The sequence below is a fragment of the Pseudophryne corroboree genome, chromosome 9, assembly GCF_028390025.1.
Source record: "Pseudophryne corroboree isolate aPseCor3 chromosome 9, aPseCor3.hap2, whole genome shotgun sequence".
In the NCBI taxonomy this organism is placed as follows: Eukaryota; Metazoa; Chordata; class Amphibia; order Anura; family Myobatrachidae; genus Pseudophryne; species Pseudophryne corroboree.
The window spans coordinates 196,411,992-196,432,980 of NC_086452.1; the positions used below are offsets into that span (position 1 = coordinate 196,411,992).

General features: G+C 48.1%; 1 protein-coding gene across 1 annotated transcript in view; it reads left to right on the forward strand.

The window, feature by feature from the left end:
* The first annotated feature begins 5,276 nt into the window (after positions 1-5,276).
* The window catches only part of MFSD14A (major facilitator superfamily domain containing 14A), a 90,965-nt gene continuing 75,252 nt past the window's right edge, over positions 5,277-20,989 (forward strand). The window contains exon 1 of the mRNA XM_063940065.1: positions 5,277-5,568. Within this exon, the coding sequence (XP_063796135.1) occupies positions 5,478-5,568 (91 nt within the window). The 5' untranslated portion in view covers positions 5,277-5,477. The remainder of the gene's footprint in view (positions 5,569-20,989) is intronic.

Consider the following 20,989-nt stretch of genomic DNA (forward strand, 5'->3'; position numbering starts at 1 on the left):
GTGTGTGCTGGCAAACTCTCCCTCTGTCTCCCCAAAGGGCTAGTGGGGTCCTGTCCTCTATCAGAGCATTCCCTGTGTGTGTGCTGTGTGTCGGTACGTGTGTGTCGACATGTAGGAGGACGATGTTGGTGAAGAGGCGGAGCAAATTGCCTGTATTGGTGATGTCACTCTCTAGGGAGTCGACACCGGAATGGATGGCTTATTTAGGAATTACGTGATAATGTCAACACGATGCAAGGTCGGTTGACGACATGAGACGGCCGGCAAACAAATTAGTACCTGTCCAGGCGTCTCAGACACCGTCAGGGGCTTGTAAAAACGCCCATTTACCTCAGTTGGTCGACACAGACACGGACACTGACTTCAGTGTCGACGGTGAAGAAACAAACGTATTTTCCTTTAGGGCCACACGTTACATGTTAAGGGCAATGAAGGAGGTGTTACATATTTCTGATACTACAAGTACCACAAATAAGGGTATTATGTAGGGTGGGAATAATCTACTTGTAGTTTTTCCTGAATCAGATAAATTAAAGTGTGTGATGATACGTGGGTTTCCTCCGATAGAAAATTATTGGAGGTATACCCTTTCCCGCCAGAAGTGAGGGCAAGTTGGGAAACACACCTTAGGGTGGATAAGGCGCTCACACGCTTATAAAAACAAGTGGCGTTACCGTCTCCAGATACGGCCGCCCTCAAAGAGCCAGCTGATAGGAAGCTGAAAAATATCCAAAAAAGTATATACACACATACTTGTGTTATACTACGACCAGCAATCGCCTCAGCCTGGATGTGCAGCGCTGGGGGGGCTTGGTCGGATTTCCTGACTGAAAATATTGATACCCTTGACAGGAACAATATTTTATTGACTATAGAGCATTTTAAGGATGCATTTCTATATATGCGAGATGCGCAGAGGGATATTTGCATTCTGGAATCAAGAGTAGATGTGATGTCCATATCTGCCAGACGATGTTTATAGACACGACAGTGGTCAGGTGATGCAGATTCCAGACGGCACATGGAAGTATTGCCGTATAAAGGGGCGGTCCATCGGACCTGGTGGCCATGGCAACAGCTGGAAAATCCACTTTTGTTACCCCAAGTCACATCTCAGCAGAAAAGGACACAGTCTTTTCAGTCTCAGTCCTTTCGTACCCATAAAGGCAGGCGGGCAAAAGGCCAGTCATATCTGCCCAGGGTTAGAGGAAAGGGAATAAGACTGCAGCAGGCAGCCCATTCCCAGGAACAGAAGTCCTCCACAGCTTCTGCCAAGTCCGCAGCATGACGCTGGGGCCATACAAGCGGACTCAGGTGCGGTGGGGGGTCATCTCAAGAGTTTCAGCACGCAGTGGGCTCACTCGCAAGTGGACTCCTGGATCCTACACGTAGTATCCCAGGTGTACATTGGAAATTCGAGACGTCTTCCCCTCACAAGTTCCTGAAGTCTGCTTTACCAACGTCTCCCTCCGACAGGGAGGCAGTATTGGGAAAAAAAAAAAAAAAAAATTTCACAGGCTGTATTCCCAGCAGGTGATAATCAAAGTACCCCTCCTACAACAAGGGAAGGGGTATTATTCCACACTATATTGTGGTACTGAAGCCAAACGGCTCGGTGAGATCTAAAAGATTTGAACAATTACATACAAGGGTTCAAATCAAGATGGAGTCACTCAGAGCAGTGATAGCGAACCAGGACGATATGGTGTCACTGGATATCAGGGACGCTTACCTACATGTCCAAATTTTGCCCTTCTCACCAAGGGTATCTCAGGTTCGTGGTACAGAACTGTCACTATCAGTTCAGAAGCTGCCGTTTGGATTGTCCACGGCACCCCGGGTCTTTACCATGGTAATGGCCGAAATGATGATTCTTCCTAAAAGAAATGTGGACGCTTTCCTGATAAGGGCAAGGTCCAGAGAACAGTTGGCGGTCGGAGTAGCACTATCTCAAGTAGTTCTACGACAGCACGAGTGGATTCTAAATATTCCAAAATCGCAGCTTTTTCCGACGACACGTCTAATGTTCCTAGGAATGATTCTGGACACAGTCCAGAAAAGGATGTTTTCTCCCGGAGAAGAAGGCCAGGGAGTTATCCGAGCTAGTCAGGAACCTCCTAAAACCAGGAAAAGTATCAGTGCATCATTGCACAAGGGTCCTGTGAAAAATGGTGGTTTCTTACAAAGCGATCCCATTCGGTAGATTTCACGCAAGAACCTTTCAGTGGAATCTGCTGGGAAAATGGTCCGGATCGCATCTTCAGATGCATCAGCGGATAACCCTGTCTCCAAGGACAAGGGTGTTTTCTTCTGCGGTGGCTGCAGAGTGCTCATCTATGAAAGGGCCGCAGATTCGACATTCAGGACTGGGTCCTGGTGACCACGGATGCCAGCCTGAGTGGCTGGGGAGCAGTCACACAAGGAAAAAATTTCCAGGGAGTGTGATCAAGTCTGGAGACTTCTCTCCACATAAATATACTGGAGCTAAGGGCAATTTACAAGGCTCTAAGCTTAGCAAGACCTCTGCTTCAAGGTCAGCCGGTATTGATCCAGTGGGACAACATCACGGCAGTCGCCCACGTAAACAGACAGGGCGGCACAAGAAGCAGGAGGGAAATGGCAGAAACTGCAAGGATTCTTCGCTGGGCGAAAAATCATGTGATAACACTCTCAGCAGTGTTAATTCCGGGAGTGGAAAACTGGGAAGCAGACTTCCTCAGCAGGCATAACCTCCACCCGGGAGAGTGGGGACTTCAGCGGGAAGTCTTCCACATGATTGTAAACCGTTGGGAAAACCAAAGGTGGACATGATGGCGTCCCGCCTGAACAAAAAACTAGACAAATATTGCGCCAGGTCAAGGGACCCTCAGGCAATAGCGGTGGACGCTCTGGTAACACTGTGGGTGTACCAGTCAGGGTATGTGTTCCTTCCTATGCATCTCATACCAAAAGTACTGAGAATCATAAGAAGGAGATGAGTAAGAACGATACTCGTGGTTCCGGATGGGTCAAGAAGGACTTGGTACCCGGAACTTCAAGAGATGCTCACGGAAGAACCGTGGCCTCTACCTTTAAGAAAGGACCTGCTCCAGCAGGGGCCTTGTCTGTTCCAAGACTTACCGCGACTGCGTTTGACGGCATGGCAGTTGAACGCCGGATCCTGAAAGGACATTCCAGATGAAGTCATCCCTACCCTGGTCGAAGCCAGGAAGGATGTAACCGCAAAAACATTTTCACCGCATTTGGCGAAAATATGTTGCGTGGTGTGAGGCCAAGAAGGTCCCTACAGAGGAATTCCAACTGGGTCGTTTCCTACATTTCCTGAAAACAGGACTGTCTATGGGCCTAAAATTAGGGTCCATTAAGGTTCAAATTTCGACCCTGTCGAATTTCTTCCAGAAAGAACTGGCTTCAGTGCCTGAAGTTCAGACGTCTGTAAAAGGGGTACTGCATATACAGCCTCCTTTTGTGCCCCCAGTGGCACCTTGGGATCTCAATGTTGTTTTGAGTTTCCTAAAAGTCACATTGGTTTGATCCACTCACCACTGTGGAATTAATATATTTCACATGGAAGGTGAAGATTCTATTAGCCCTGGCTTCAGCCAGGCGTGTGTCAGAATGGGCGGCTTTATCATATAAAAGCCCTTACTTAATTTTTCATTCTGACAGGGCAGAATTGAGGACTCGTCCTCAATTTCTCCTTAAGGTGTTTTCTGTTTTTCACATGAACCAACCTATTGTGGTACCTGCGGCTACTAGGGACTTGGAGGACTCCAAGTTACTTGACGTTGTCAGGGCCCTGAAAATATATGTTTCCAGGACGACTGGAGTCAGAAAATCTGACTCGCTGTTTAGCCTGTATGCACCCAACAAGATGGGTGTTCCTGCTTCTAAGCAGACGATTGCTCGCTGGATTTGTAGTACAATTCAGCTTGCACATTCTGTGGCAGGCTTGCCACAGCCAAAATCAGTAAAAGCCCATTCCACAAGGAAGTGGGCTCATCTTGGGCGGCTGCCCGAGAGGTCTCGGCTTTACAACTTTGCCGAGCTGCTACTTGGTCAGGGGCACACCCTGACTGAGGAGGACCTGGAGTTCTCTCATTCGGTGCTGCAGAGTCATCCGCACTCTCCCGCCCGTTTGGGAGCTTTGGTATAATCCCCATGGTCCTGACGGAGTCCCCAGCATCCACTTAGGACGTTAGAGAAAATAAGAATTTACTTACCGATAATTCTATTTCTCGTAGTCCGTAGTGGATGCTGGGCGCCCATCCCAAGTGCGGATTGTCTGCAATACTTGTACATAGTTATTGTTACAAAAATCGGGTTATTCTTGTTGTGAGCCATCTTTTCAGAGGCTCCTTCGTTGTTATCATACTGTTAACTGGGTTCAGATCACAGGTTGTACGGTGTGATTGGTGTGGCTGGTATGAGTCTTACCCGGGATTCAATATCCTTCCTTATTATGCACGCTCGTCCGGGCACAGTATCCTAACTGAGGCTTGGAGGAGAGTCATAGGGGGAGGAGCCAGTGCACACCACCTGATCCTAAAGCTTTTATTATTGTGCCCTGTCTCCTGCGGAGCCGCTAAACCCCATGGTCCTGACGGAGTCCCCAGCATCCACTACGGACTACGAGAAATAGAATTATCGGTAAGTAAATTCTTATATTTGTTGTTGTCCTTTTGTAATGTCTGGGATTGTACAAATTTGTAGTTTGCAGGGACGCGCCAAACACCCTAGCACTGGCTCTGGCTGTTTGAACCCCAGGTGAAGCGGCGAAAGGAGCCTCGAAACATATTTTTGTAAATGGGCCCACCACTCAAGTCATAAGTTCCGCCAATGGGAGCCTCGTAGTCTATACGGCTGCATTTTCACAATTCCGCAGTGAAAGCAATATGCATCTTCTGGCCCAGCTGCAGCCACCACCATATGGTTGTGTCTATGTTGCCTTCGTGCTAAGGACCTGGACGTGACAAAACGAGAGGGCAGGAGAGCACTTCCGTCCTTACAGCATCTAAATGTCTCCTTCGTTCTCCAATCGTTTGGGACAAATTTATTTCTCTATGCAGCATTGGACGCTCGCCACGCATCGGGCTAGGTGTCTCGCTCCGCTCGCCACGCATCGGGCTCGGTGTCTCGCTCCGCTCCGCTCGCCACACTTTACTATTCCAAATAGATTGTGACATGGACCCAGGGTAGATGCTAGAATCAAGTGGGCTAAGGGACCTTGATATAGAACCAACCATGGACCCAGGGGGTTATGGGAAAGGTCCTTAGCGCGAAGAGAATCTAGACGCTACCACCACCATATCCACAATGCACACTGCCGCCGCCTCGCACCACTGGGCACGCCGTGTACACACAGTGACAGGATCCGCACGGAATGTGTGACGTTCCATGTCTGCCCTCGCCCCGCACCGCGCGGCGGACTGAGGTCGGAGAGTGACGCGACGATCACGTGCGCAACAGGGCAGCCAATGGGCGGGTCGCGCGATGTGACGTGGGAAGGTGGAGCGTACGCAACATGGCGGCTGAGTGAGAGCAGCGGCGGCAGGAGGAGAGAAACAGGTAGGCAGGGAGGGGAGGCCGTGCGGCCAGCACAGCAGGGGAGACCCGGGGTAGCTACAGCAGAGATGGGGGGCAGGGGAGCGACACCCGCCAGTATGTGGTGATGCGTCAGAGTCAGGTTGCAGAAGTGACAGATGGAGGCGGACAGTGGGCTCTCTCTCTCTCTCTGATCCTGTGTATGTGCCGCTCTGTTCCGTCACTGGGAGCACTGCTCACTAGCACAGGGGCACCAGTATCACCAACACACCACAGTAACACTATCTCCTAGTGTCACTACCACAATAACAGTACAACTCGGTAATCCTATCATCTGTAGTGTGACTGCAACATTGTCACCAACACATCATCATCTCAGTGTCACCACCACAATAACACACTAACTCAGAAATCAGAATGTGAAACTACACTATTGCCACCATTACACTAATATAATTTATAGTGGAACTACTACAGTATGTTGTCACAATAACACTGCAACTCAGTATATTCTAGTACCACTACCACAGTAACCCTATAGTTTAGTAATAATCTCATCATTGCTTATTGCGACAATAAGAAATTAAGCATCTCCTTGGTGAATTTAAAAAAAAAAAACCCCGCAAGGGCAGAGTCTACAATACTGAACCCCTAATTTCTTTTTTGGGACCCCAGCGCGGTTCTGCTGACGACACTTGTGCAAGTGAACACTCTACCCGCGCCAACATCCGTAATGCTTTGCATTCCAGAGCTTGATAAATTCTACTATTAAGCAGCCCACATAGAAACCTGTGGGGCTGCTTTTGGTATCAAAACTGGGGATCGCAGCAGATATTTCCAGTATGTGCTGTGGTCCCACAAAGATTCATCTAGAGGATACTTAATATTTGGGGGTGCCCCACAAGTATTCATTAATAAATAGTTCCCATAGTGTCACTACAGCATGTCATCACCACAATGACGTTAGCTCTCAGTAATGGTGTCACTTCTATGGGGTCAATCCAGTGCGAGTTGCCATAGCTGCAGTGTTTCAGTGCCGGCAACAACACCACATCTCGCACCCTTTGCGGGCCAAATTTTCACAAACATATTTGCAACACTATGGGGCCGTGAGCAGTTTTGAGCGAGTTCAGCCTGATGTAAAGTGTGGCTGTTGCCGTGCTAACTTGGGATGCGAGAAATTTGCACCTAACTGGATTGCCCTCTAGTGCGACAACGGTACAGCAACACAGTAAATCTAGTAATAACATCACTTCTAATGTTGTAATCGCAAATGTTGCAAACACAGTAACAGTTGATCTCTGTAAAAGTATCACTTCATGTTGCAATAACATTGGGCCTTATTCAGGTTTGTTAGCAAACCAAAAAGGCACATCAATGGGTAAAACTATGTTGCACTGCAGGTGGGGCAGATGTAGCGTGTGCAGAGAAATTTAGATTTGGGTGGGATGTGATCAAGTGAAATCTAAAGGTGCAAACACGGTGAGATCCTTGCTATGCCCGATTTTGACTATGCGATTTCCCTTGAACTCGCCCAGATGGCACAGATTTTGACTATCTGTTCTTGAGATTTTGTCGATGTACGATTTTGACTGAAGGGGCCACATACACTAGAACGATATGTCTAAAGGCTGAAGTCAGGACGATTTTCCCTTGAATTCTCCCGGGAGCGTTTACATACGATTCCAAACGATTTGGTACAATGTGACTTTTTGGAGCATGCTATACATCACATAGGATATGTCAAGCGCCTACATATCACATGGGATGTATAGCATGCATTCACAGGTACTATCCGATGCATCTGATGGGCTGGATTAGGGTGCTTCAAACTTCCTACTATAGATCACAAGCTATGTATCGTGAGCACATAAACCACTGTTCGATTCCATACAATTCCACTTGATCACGACAAATAACGAGTGCAGCACCAACAACCTGGAGGAGTTGACCCGACGCTCACGGGGCCGCGCATCGGATCGGGTCGGATACACAGCTAAAAATGCACAATTTCACCCAATATATACTCCCGAGTGACCAAATCGAGCTGAAATTTAGCAAAATCGTTCTAGTGTATGGGGCCCTTAAGTGCCAATTTTGACTATACTTTGTACTAGATCAGGCATGTCCAAACTGCGGCCCTCCAGCTGTTGTGAAACTACATATCCCAGCATGACCTGACACAGTTTTGCTGTCAGAGAATATCTAGCCTTGCGATACCGACCCCATGGGAGTGCGCACCGGGATCGAATCGTTATCTCAAGCTGCCTAATATATTGGTGTGTACACACGGTGAGATATTTTCTTAAGATTTTGACTATATAGTCAAAATCGTAAGAAAAGTTAGTGCAGATCACAAGGTGAAAGTCACCTTGCGATGCTGATGCGCGGTCGGCATCGCAAGCCTAGATAGACTGTGCAGGCAAGTCAGTTTTGACTATCTTGTAGAAAAGATAGTCAAAATTGACACTTATCCAAAATCGCACATAGTATCGCAAGCACAGTCTTTGGGGTCGATTCAATTCGGCAACAGTTGAAACTCCCGGCGCTATTCAATTCAGCGACGACTGACCCTCAATTGTCGGGAATTCTTCTTTCATCCCTGGGGGATGAGAGAAGAAACCCGACAAAAGTGCAGCTGCGCGGCCGGCGCAAGACTGATTCTGTCGGGAATCAGCATCGCCGCGGGTAGTTAAGTCGGGGAATGCCCATTCTCCCGACAAAACTACCTGTTAAGTCTGCGAGAACGGGCCATCGCCGACTTAACTGGAGCTTAATTGAATAGCATCTGGAGCTAATTCCCGGCGCTATTCAACTGTTGCCAAATTGAATCGACCCCATTGTGTGCTTGCGATGCCGTCCTAGCCCCTGTCGCATAGTGAGAATCGGGGTTAGCCCAAATCTCACCGTGTGTATGCACCTTGAGATTTGCACTAACTTTCCTTAAGATTTTGACTATATAGTCAAAATCTTACAGATTTATCTCACCTTTAAAGCAAAAAACGGCTGCGCTGTATATCAGGAGAAGATAAAGAGATGGGAGCCGGCATAAGCAATGTAAATTTATTAACCATATAAAAGATTAAAAGATAACTAATTGTGAATAAACATCCATATATTATGTAAACACACCTTATTGGTCTCTAAAAAGAGGTCTCTCTTTCAACATAGAGGGACAGTAGCTGGAATAAGTTCCTTTGGTGATGTCCACAGTCACTGAATGCTGATAATAAGGATAGTGGCTGGTAATGGTAAATGATTGCAGCCGTCCCGGAATTTCAAATGATCAGTCTCACCACGCTCAGTAAATAGATTGATGTTTACCTCTCTTTGTGGGCTGGTATTGGACTGAGCGTCCTCGGCCAAAGTCCTGCGATGCCCACAGGCGCTAGGCAGCGGGAGGAGGGTGGAATAAAGGAGCCGTCGGTAGAGATGTCTGGCCGGGAACGGCGTGAGGCACAGCCGTTGTCAGCAGCAGTGAGCAAGTCGGATGAGGATCAAAGCGGATCAGTGCATGTGGTCACGTATGGAGACCTGAGCAGGTGTGTTGGAGGTAGGATCCTAACGCGTTTCGTCACGCTCCACGTGACTTTGTCAAAGGTCAACTACCTTTGACAAAGTCACGTGGAGCGTGACGAAACGCGTGACCACATGCACTGATCCGCTTTGATCCTCATCCGACTTGCTCACTGCTGCTGACAACGGCTGTGCCTCACGCCGTTCCCGGCCAGACATCTCTACAGACGGCTCCTTTATTCCACCCTCCTCCCGCTGCCTAGCGCCTATGGGCATCGCAGGACTTTGGCCGAGGACGCTCGGTCCAATACCAGCCCACAAAGAGAGGTAAACATCAATCTATTTACTGAGCGTGGTGAGACTGATCATTTGAAATTCCGGGACGGCTGCAATCATTTACCATTACCAGCCACTATCCTTATTATCAGCATTCAGTGACTGTGGACATTCACCAAAGGAACTTATTCCAGCTACTGTCCCTCTATGTTGAAAGAGAGACCTCTTTTTAGAGACCAATAAGGTGTGTTTACATAATATATGGATGTTTATTCACAATTAGTTATCTTTTAATCTTTTATATGGTTAATAAATTTACATTGTTTATGCCGGCTCCCATCTCTTTATCTTCTCCTGATATACAGCGCAGCCGTTTTTTGCTTTAAATTCTTCTCCTTACCACGTCCACATATTGTGTACGGCGGCGCAGTTTCTCAGGAGATTCTTTATTAATTCACTTATAGTTTTTATTTTTGGAGGCGCTTTTAGCAGTATTTTGTTTTTTTATCTCACCTTTAGTTGCAGTGTAAAATTGAAGCAGCCAGTATTTACCCTGCACAGAAACAATGTAACCCACCCAAATCTAAATCTCTCTGCACATGTTATATCTGCCCCCCCCCCCCCCCTGCAGTGCATATGGTTTTGCCCATTAGTGTGCATTTATGGTTTGCTAACAAAATGAATACCCTTTGTCAGCGACACCTAGGCACTGTTTCTCAGTAATAATCACTTGTAGTTTCAGAACAACATTTGGACCAGCACAATAGTACAAATCAGTAATAATATAACTTTTTGTGGTAGATGCAAGTTGCGATGGCCAATTCCGGCGCAGCACATCACAGCCAATAACTTCACTAGTTTTTCATTGTACATACAGGAGCAAAGGAAAATTATTAATGTTCAGGGTACTGTATATGTGCACAGCCAAATGTCCCTCTGAATTGAATCCGTCCTTTATGCAGGGCTTACATGATACAAGTGTTTTTCAAACATTGTACACAAGGCACCCAACAATACAGGTTTTAGGGATATCCCTGCTAGTGCAGAAATGGTGTAATCAAGCTACTGTAACTGAGGTACTAATTAAGTCATCTGTGCCCAAGCATGGACTGTTGGGGTGCTCTGAGGGCCGTGTTTGGGAACTACTCACTTTATAGTTATCTGGCCGATTTGACTGATCGCTCAGATAATTGTACGGTATATTCTTGTGACTGACAACTAATTATATCTGTCAGACATGCTGAAATATCTCCGTGTTTGGCTACCATCTCTGATGGTTTCAGCTTGTCAGATAAATTGTCTGAAAGTCATTTTATCTGACAGTGTACACCCCACGGCTAATTGGATAGCTCCCTTATTGTCACTACGGCATTGAAACCAACACTACTTTCTCTAACGTCCTAGTGGATGCTGGGGACTCCGTCAGGACCATGGGGATTAGCGGCTCCGCAGGAGACAGGGCACAAAAAGTAAGCTTTTAGGATCACATGGTGTGTACTGGCTCCTCCCCCCATGACCCTCCTCCAAGCCTCAGTTAGGTTTTTGTGCCCGTCCGAGCAGGGTGCAATCTAGGTGGCTCTCTTAAAGAGTTGCTTAGAAAAAGTTTTTAGGTTCTTTATTTTCAGTGAGTCCTGCTGGCAACAGGCTCACTGCTACGAGGGACTTAGGGGAGAGAAGTGAACTCACCTGCGTGCAGGATGGATTGGCTTCTTAGGCTACTGGACACCATTAGCTCCAGAGGGAGTCGGAACACAGGTCTCGCCCTGGGGTTCGTCCCGGAGCCGCGCCGCCGACCCCCCTTGCAGATGCTGAAGATTGAAGAGGTCCGGAACCAGGCGGCAGAAGACTTTCAGTCTTCATCAGGTAGCGCACAGCACTGCAGCTGTGCGCCATTGTTGTCAGCACACTTCACACAGCGGTCACGGAGGGTGCAGGGCGCGGGGGGGGGCGCCCTGGGCAGCAATGTATAATACCTGTATGGCGAAAAATACATCACATATAGCCCTTGAGGCTATATGGATGTATTTAACCCCTGCCAGATATCACAAACTCCGGAGAAGAAGCCCGCCGAAAAGGGGGCGGGGCCTATTCTCCTCAGCACACAGCGCCATTTTCCCTCGCAGAAATGCTGGTGGGAAGGCTCCCATGCTCTCCCCTGCACTGCACTACAGAAACAGGGTTAAAACAGAGAGGGGGGGCACTGATTTGGCGATATGAATATATATTAAATGCTATAAGGGAGGAACACTTATATAAAGGTTGTCCCTGTATAATTATAGCGTTTTGATGTGTGCTGGCAAACTCTCCCTCTGTCTCCCCAAAGGGCTAGTGGGTCCTGTCCTCTATCAGAGCATTCCCTATGTGTGTGCTGTATGTCGGTACGTGTGTGTCGACATGTATGAGGAAAATGTTGGTGAGGAGGCGGAGCAAATTGCCTGTAATGGTGATGTCACTCTCTAGGGAGTCGACACCGGAATGGATGGCTTATTTATGGAATTACGTGATAATGTCAACACGCTGCAAGCCGGTTGACGACATGAGACGGCCGGCGATCAAATTAGTACCTGTCCAGGCGTCTCAAACACCGTCAGGGGCTGTAAAACGCCCATTTACCTCAGTCGGTCGACCCAGACACGGACACTGATTTCAGTGTCGACGGTGAAGAAACAAACGTATTTTCCTTTAGGGCCACACGTTAAGGGCAATGAAGGAGGTGTTACATATTTCTGATACTACAAGTACCACAAAAAAGGGTATTATGTGGGATGTGAAAAAACTACCTGTAGTTTTTCCTGAATCAGATAAATTAAATGAAGTGTGTGATGATGCGTGGGTTTCCCCCGATAGAAAATTATTGGCGGTATACCCTTTCCCGCCAGAAGTTAGGGCGCGTTGGGAAACACCCCTTAGGGTGGATAAGGCGCTCACATGCTTATCAGAACAAGTGGCGGTACCATCTACAGATAGGGCCGTACTTAAGGAGCCAGCTGATAGGAGGCTGGAAAATATCCTAAAAAGTATACACACACATGCTGGTGTTATACTGCGACCAGCGATCGCCTCAGCCTGGATGTGCAGAGCTGAGGTGGCTTGGTCGGATTCCCTGACTAAAAATATTGATACCCTTGACAGGGACAGTATTTTATTGACTATAGAGCATTTAAAGGATGCATTTCTATATATGCGAGATGCGCAGAGGGATATTTGCACTCTGGCATCAAGAGTAAATGCGATGTCCATATCTGCAAGAAGATGTTTATGGACACGACCGTGGTCAGGTGATGCAGATTCCAAACGGCACAAAGATGTATTGCCGTATAAAGGGGAGGAGTTATTTGGGGTCGGTCCATGGGACCTGGTGGCCACGGCAACTGCTGGAAAATCCACCGTTTTTTACCCTAAGTCACATCTCTGCAGAAAAAGACACCGTCTTTTCAGCCTCAGTCCTTTCGTCCCTATAAGAGTCATATCTGCCCAGGGATAGAGGAAAGGGAAGAAGACTGCAGCAGGCAGCCCATTCCCAGGAACAGAAGCCCTCCACCGCTTCTACCAAGTTCTCAGCATGACGCTAGGACCGTACAGGACCCCTGGATCCTACAAGTAGTATCCAAGGGGTACAGATTGGAATGTCGAGACGTTTCCCCCTCGCAGGTTCCTGTAGTCTGCTGTACCAATGTCTCCCTCCGACAGGGAGGCAGTATTGAAAAAATTCACAAGCTGTATTCCCAGCAGGTGATAATAAAATTACCCCTCCTACAACAGGGAAAGGGGTATTATTCCACACTATATTGTGGTACTGAAGCCAGAAGGCTAGGTGAGACCTATTCTAAATCTGAAATATTTGAACACTTACAAAGGTTCAAATCCAGATGGAGTCACTCAGAGCAGTGATAGCGAACCGGGAAGAAGGGGACTATATGGTGTCCCGGGACATCAGGGATGCTTACCTCCATGTCCCAAAATTTGCCTTTCTCACCAAGGGTATCTCAGGTTCGTGGTACAGAACTGTCACTATCAGTTTCAGACGATGCCGTTGGATTGTCCAAGGCACCCCGGGTCCTTACCAAGGTAATGACCGAAATGAGGATTCGTCTTCAAAGAAAATGGACGACCTCCTGATAAGAACAAGGTCCAGAGAACAGTTGGAGGTCGGAGTAGCACTATCTCAAGTAGTTCTACGACAACACGGGTGGATTCTAAATATTCCAAAACCGCAGTTGTTCCGACGACACGTCTGCTGGTCCTAGGGATGATTCTGGACACAGTCCAGAAAAAGGTGTTTCTCCCAGAGGAGAAAGCCAGGGAGTTATCCGAGCTAATCGGGATCCTCCTAAAACCAGGAAAAGTGTCAGTGCATCATTGCACAAGAGTCCTGGTAAAAATGGTGGCTTATTACGAAGCGATTCCATTCGGCAGATTTCACGCAAGAACTCTTCAGTGGGATCTGCTGGACAAATGGTCCGGATCGCATCTTCAGATGCATCAGCGGATAACCCTATATCCAAGGACAAGGGTGTCTCTCCTGTGGTGATTACAGAGTGCTCATCTTCTAGAGGGCCGTAGATTCGGCATTCAGGATTGGATGCTGGTGACCACGGAGGCCAGCCTGAGAGGCTGGGGAGCAGTCACACAGGGAAAAAATTTCCAGGGAGTGTGATCAAGTCTGGAGAATTCTCTCCACATAAATATACTGGAGCTAAGAGCAAATTTATAATGCTCTAAACTTAGCAAGACCTCTGCTTCAAGGTCAGCCGGTATTGATCCAGTGGGATAACATCACGGCAGTCGCCCACGTAAACAGAAAGGGCGGCACAAGAAGCAGGAGGGCAGTGGCAAAACTGCAAGGATTTTTCGCTAGGCGGAAAATCATGTGATAGCACTGTCAGCAGTGTTCATTCCGGGAGTGGACGACTGGGAAGCAGACTTCCTCAGCAGGCACGACCTCCACCCGGGAGAGTGGGAACTTCATAGGGAAGTTTTCCGCGTGATTGTGAACCGTTGGGAAAGACCAAAGGTGGACATGATGGCGTCCCGCCCGAACAAAAAACGGGACAGGTATTGCGCCAGGTCACGAGACCTTCAGGCGATAGCTGTGGATGTCCTGGTAACACCGTGGGTGTAACAGTCGGTGTATGTGTTCCCTCCTCTGCTTCTCATAACCAAGGTATTGAGAATTATAAGACGTAGAGGAGTAAGAACTATACTCGTGGCTCCGGATTGGCCAAGAGGGACTTGGTACCCGGAACTTCAAGAGATGCTCACAGAGGACTAATGGCCTCAGGAGCTAAGAAGGGACTTGCTTCAGCAAGTACCATGTCTGTTCCAAGACTTACCGCGGCTGCGTTTGACGGCATGGCGGTTGAACGCCGGATTCTAAGGGAAAAGGCATTCCGGAAGAGGTCATACCTACCCTGGTCAAAGCCAGGAAGGAGGTGACCGCACAACGTTATCACCACATGTGGTGAAAATATGTTGCGTGGGTGAGGCCAGGAAGGCCCCACGAAGAAATTTCAATTAGGTCGATTTCTGCACTTCCTGAAAACAGGAGTGTCTATGAGCCTCAAATTGGGGTCCATTAAGGTTCAAGTTTCGGCCCTTTAGATTTTCTTCCAGAAAGAATTGGCTTCAGTTCCTGAAGTCCAGACATTTGTCAAGGGAGTATTGCATATACAGCCCCTTTTGTGCCTCCAGTGGCACCGTGGGATCTCAAAGTAGTGTTGGGATTCCTCAAATCATATTGGTTTGAACCGCTCAAATCTGTGGATTTGAAATATCTCACATGGAAAGTGACCATGCTGTTGGCCCTGGCCTCGGCCAGGCGATTGTCAGAATTGGCGGCTTTGTCTTACAAAAGCCCATATTTGATTTTCCATTCGGACGGGGCAGAACTGGGACTCGTCCCCAGTTTCTTCCTAAGGTGGTGTCAGCGTTTCACCTGAAACAACCTATTGTGGTGCCTGCGGCTACTAGGGACTTGGAGGACTCCAAGTTGCTAGACGTTGTCAGGGCCCTGAAAATATATATATATATATATATAATTCCAGGACGGCTGGAGTCAGAAAGTCTGACTTGCTGTTTATATTGTATGCACCCAAAAAGCTGGGTGCTCCTGCTTCTAAGCAGACTATTGCTCGTTGGATTTGTAGTACAATTCAACTTGCACATTCTGTGGCAGGCCGGCCACAGCCAAAATCTGTAAATGCCCATTCCACAAGGAAGGTGGGCTCATCTTGGGCGGCTGCCCGAGGGGTCTCGGCTTTACAACTTTGCCGAGCAGCTACGTGGTCAGGCGGGAACACGTTTGTAAAATTCTACAAATTTGATATCCTGGCTGAGGAGGACCTGGAGTTCTCTCATTCGGTGCTGCAGAGTCATCCGCACTCTCCCGCCCGTTTGGGAGCTTTGGTATAATCCCCATGGTCCTGACGGAGTCCCCAGCATCCACTAGGACGTTAGAGAAAATAAGATTTTACTTACCGATAAATCTATTTCTCATAGTCCGTAGTGGATGCTGGGCGCCCATCCCAAGTGCGGATTGTCTGCATTACTTGTACATAATTATTGTTACAATAATCGGGTTATTATTGTTGTGGGCCATCTTTTCAGAGGCTCCTTCGTTGTTATCATACTGTTAACTGGGTTCAAATCACAGGTTGTACGGTGTGATTGGTGTGGCTGGTATGAGTCTTACCCGGGATTCAAGATCCTTCCTTATTGTGTACGCTCGTCCGGGCACAGTACCTAACTGAGGCTTGGAGGAGGGTCATGGGGGGAGGAGCCAGTACACACCATGTGATCCTAAAAGCTTACTTTTTGTGCCCTGTCTCCTGCGGAGCCGCTAATCCCCATGGTCCTGACGGAGTCCCCAGCATCCACTACGGACTATGAGAAATAGATTTATCGGTAAGTAAAATCTTATTTCTCTATCGTCCTAGTGGATGCTGGGGTTCCTGAAAGGACCATGGGGAATAGCGGCTCCGCAGGAGACAGGGCACAAAAAGTAAAGCTTTAGGATCAGGTGGTGTGCACTGGCTCCTCCCCCTATGACCCTCCTCCAAGCCTCAGTTAGATTTTTGTGCCCGGCCGAGAAGGGTGCAATCTAGGTGGCTCTCCTAAAGAGCTGCTTAGAAAAGTTTAGCTTAGGTTTTTTATTTTACAGTGAGTCCTGCTGGCAACAGGATCACTGCAACGAGGGACTTAGGGGAGAAGAAGTGAACTCACCTGCGTGCAGGATGGATTGGCTTCTTGGCTACTGGACATTAGCTCCAGAGGGACGATCACAGGTACAGCCTGGATGGTCACCGGAGCCTCGCCGCCGGCCCCCTTGCAGATGCTGAAACGAGAAGAGGTCCAGAATCGGCGGCAGAAGACTCCTCAGTCTTCTTAAGGTAGCGCACAGCACTGCAGCTGTGCGCCATTTTCCTCTCAGCACACTTCACACGGCAGTCACTGAGGGTGCAGGGCGCTGGGAGGGGGGCGCCCTGGGAGGCAAATGAAAACCTTTTTTGGCTAAAAATACCTCACATATAGCCTCCGGGGGCTATATGGAGATATTTAACCCCTGCCAGAATCCGTTAAGAGCGGGAGACGAGGCCGCCGAAAAAGGGGCGGGGCCTATCTCCTCAGCACACAGCGCCATTTTCCCTCACAGAAAGGCTGGAGGGAAGGCTCCCAGGCTCTCCCCTGCACTGCACTACAGAAACAGGGTTAAAACAGAGAGGGGGGGCACTAATTTGGCGTTAGAAATATATAAAAAAGATGCTATAAGGGAAAACACTTATATAAGGTTGTCCCTATATAATTATAGCGTTTTTGGTGTGTGCTGGCAAACTCTCCCTCTGTCTCTCCAAAGGGCTAGTAGGTCCTGTCCTCTATCAGAGCATTCCCTGTGTGTGTGCTGTGTGTCGGTACGTGTGTGTCGACATGTATGAGGACGATGTTGGTGAGGAGGCGGAGCAATTGCCTGTAATGGTGATGTCACTCTCTAGGGAGTCGACACCGGAATGGATGGCTTATTTAGGGAATTGCGTGATAATGTCAACACGCGCCAAGGTCGGTTGACGACATGAGACGGCCGACAAACAATTAGTACCGGTCCAGACGTCTCAAAAACACCGTCAGGGGTTTTTAAAACGCCCGTTTACTTTAGTCGGTCGACACAGACACAGACAGGGACACTGAATCCAGTGTCGACGGTGAATAAACAAACGTATTCCTTATTAGGGCCACACGTTAAGGGCAATGAAGGAGGTGTTACATATTTCTGATACTACAAGTACCACAAAAGAGGGTATTATGTGGGATGTGAAAAAACTACCGTAGTTTTTCCTGAATCAGATAAATTAAATGAAGTGTGTGATGATGCGTGGGTTCCCCCCGATAGAAAATATGGGCGGTATACCCTTTCCCGCCAGAAGTTAGGGCGCGTTGGGAAACACCCCTTAGGGTGGATAAGGCGCTCACACGCTTATCAGAACAAGTGGCGGTACCGTCTATAGATAGGGCCGTCCTCAAGGAGCCAGCTGACAGGAGGCTGGAAAAATATCATAAAAAGTATATACACACATACTGGTGTTATACTGCGACCAGCGATCGCCTCAGCCTGGATGTGCAGAGCTGGGGTGGCTTGGTCGGATTCCCTGACTAAAAATATTGATACCCTTGACAGGGACAGTATTTTATTGACTATAGAGCATTTAAAGGATGTATTTCTATATATGCGAGATGCACAGAGGGATATTTGCACTCTGGCATCAAGAGTAAGTGTGATGTCCATATCTGCCAGAAGATGTTTATGGACACGACAGTGGTCAGGTGATGCAGATTCCAAACGGCACAAAGGTGTATTGCCGTATAAAGGAAAAGGAGTTATTTGGGGTCGGTCCATCGGACCTGGTGGCCACGGCAACTGCTGGAAAATCCACCGTTTTTACCCTAAGTCACATCTCTGCAGAAAAAGACACCGTCTTTTCAGCTTCAGTCCTTTCGTCCCTATAAGAGTCATATCTGCCCAGGGATAGAGGAAAGGGAAGAAGACTGCAGCAGGCAGCCCATTCCCAGGAACAGAAGCGTTCCACCGCTTCTGACAAGCTCTCAGCATGACGCTGAGACCGTACAGGACCCCTGGATCCTACAAGTAGTATCCCAGGGGTACAGTTTGGAATGTCGAGACGTTTCCCCTGCGCAGGCTCCTGAAGTCTGCTTTACCAAGGTCTCCCTCCGACAAGGAGGCAGTATGGGAAAAAATTCACGAGCTGTATTCCCAGCAGGTGATAATTAAATTACCCCTTCTACAACAAGAAAAGGGGTATTATTCCACACTATATTGTGGTACTGAAGCCAGAAGGCTAGGTGAGACTTATTCTAAATCTAAAAAAATTTGAACACTTACAAAGGTTCAAATCAAGATGGAGTCACTCAGAGCAGTGATAACGAACCGGGATCCATGTCCCAAATTTGCCCTTATCACTAAGGGTACCTCAGGTTCGTGGTACAGAACTGTCACTATCAGTTTCAGACGCTGCCGTTTGGATTGTCTACGGCACCCCGGGTCTTTACCAAGGTAATGGCCGAAATGATGGTTCTTCTTCGAAGAAAAGGCGTCTTAATTATCCCTTACTTGGACGATCTCCTGATAAGGGCAAAGTCCAGGGAACAGTTGGAGGTCGGAGTAGCACTATCTAGGATACTGTTACAACAGCAGGGGTGGATTCTAAATATTCCAAAATCGCAGCTGATCCCGACAACAAGTCTCCTGTGCTTAGGGATGATTCTGGACACAGTCCAGAAAAAGGTGTTTCTCCCGGAAGAGAAAGCCAGGGAGTTATCCGACCTAGTCAGGAACCTCCTAAAATCAGTGCATCATTGCACAAGGGCCATGGTAAAAAAATGGTGACTTCCTTCGAAGCAATTCCAGTCGGCAGATTTCATGCAAGAACTTTTCAGTGGGATCTGCTGGACAAATGGTCCGGATCGCATCTTCAGATGCATCAGCGGATAACCCTATATCCAAGGACAAGGGTGTCTCTCCTGTGGTGGTTACAGAGTGCTCATCTTCTAGAGGGCCGCAGATTCGGCATTCAGTTTTGGATGTTGGTGACCACGGAGGCCAGCCCGAGAGGCTGGGGAGCAGTCACACAAGGAAAAAATTTCCAGGGAGTGTGATCAAGTCTGGAGATTTTTCTCCACATAAATATAGCTAAGGGTAAATTTATAATGCTCTAAGCTTAGCAAGACCTCTGCTTCAAGGTCAGCCGGTATTGATCCAGTGGGATAAAACATCACGGCAGTCGCCCACGTAAATAGACAGGGCGGCACAAGAAGCAGGAGGGCAGTGGCAAAAACTGCAAGGACTTTTCGCTGGGCGGAAAATCATGTGATAGCACTGTCAGCAGTGTTTCATTCCGGGAATGGAAACTGGGAAGCAGACTTCCTCAGTAGGCACGACCTCCACCCGGCAGAGTGGGAACTTCATGGGGAAGTTTTCCACATAATTGTAAACCGTTGGGAATTACCAAAGGTGGACATGATGGCGTCCCGTCTGAACAAAAAACGGGACAGGTATTGCGCCAGGTTAAGAGACCCTCAGGCAATAGCTGTGGACGTTCTGGTAACACCGTGGGTGTACCAGTCGGTGTATGTGTTCCATCCTCTGCTTTTCATACCTAAGGTACTGAGAATTATAAGACGTAGAGGAGTAAGAACTATACTCATGGCTCCGGATTGGCCAAGAAGGACTTGGTACCCGGAACTTCAAGAGATGCTCACAGAGGACTTATGGCCTCTGCCGCTAAGAAGGGACTTGTTTCAGCAAGTACCATGTCTGTTCCAAGACTTACCGCAGCTGCGTTTGACGGCATGGCGGTGGAACGCCGGATCCTAAGGGAAAAGGCATTCAGGAAGAGGTCATTCCTACCCTGGTCAAAGCCAGAAAGGAGGTGACCGCACAACATTATCACCACATGTGGCGAAAATATGTTGCGTGGTGTGAGGCCAGGAAGGCCCCACGAAGAAATTTCAACTCGGTCGATTCCTGCATTTCTTGCAAACAGGAGTGTCTATGGGCCTCAAATTGGGGTCCATTAAGGTTCAAATTTCGGCCCTGTCGATTTTTCTTCCAGAAAGAATTGGCTTCAGTTCCTGAAGTCCAGAAGTTTGTCAAGGGAGTATTGCATATACAACCCCCTTTTGTGCCTCCAGTGGCACTGTGGGATCTCAACGTAGTTCTGGGATTCCTCAAAACACATTGGTTTAAAACCAGTCAAATCTGTGGATTTGAAGCATCTCACATGAAAAGTGAACATGCTCTTGGACCTGGCCTGGACCAGGCGAGTGTCAAATTGGTGGTTTTTTTCTCAAAAAAGCCCATATCTGTTTGTCCATTCGGACAGGGCAGAGCTGCGGACTCGTCCCCAGTTCTCTCCCTAAGGTGGTGTCAGTGTTTCACCTGAACCAGCTTATTGTGGTGTCTTGCGCCTACTAGGGACTTGGAGGACTCCAAGTTGCTAGATGTGGTCAGGGCCCTGAAAATATAGGTTCCAGGACGGCTGGAGTCAGGAAAACTGACTTGCTGTTATCCTGTATGCACCCAACAAACTGGGTGCTCTTGCTTTTAAGCAGACTTTTGCTAGTTGGATGTGTAATACAATTCAGC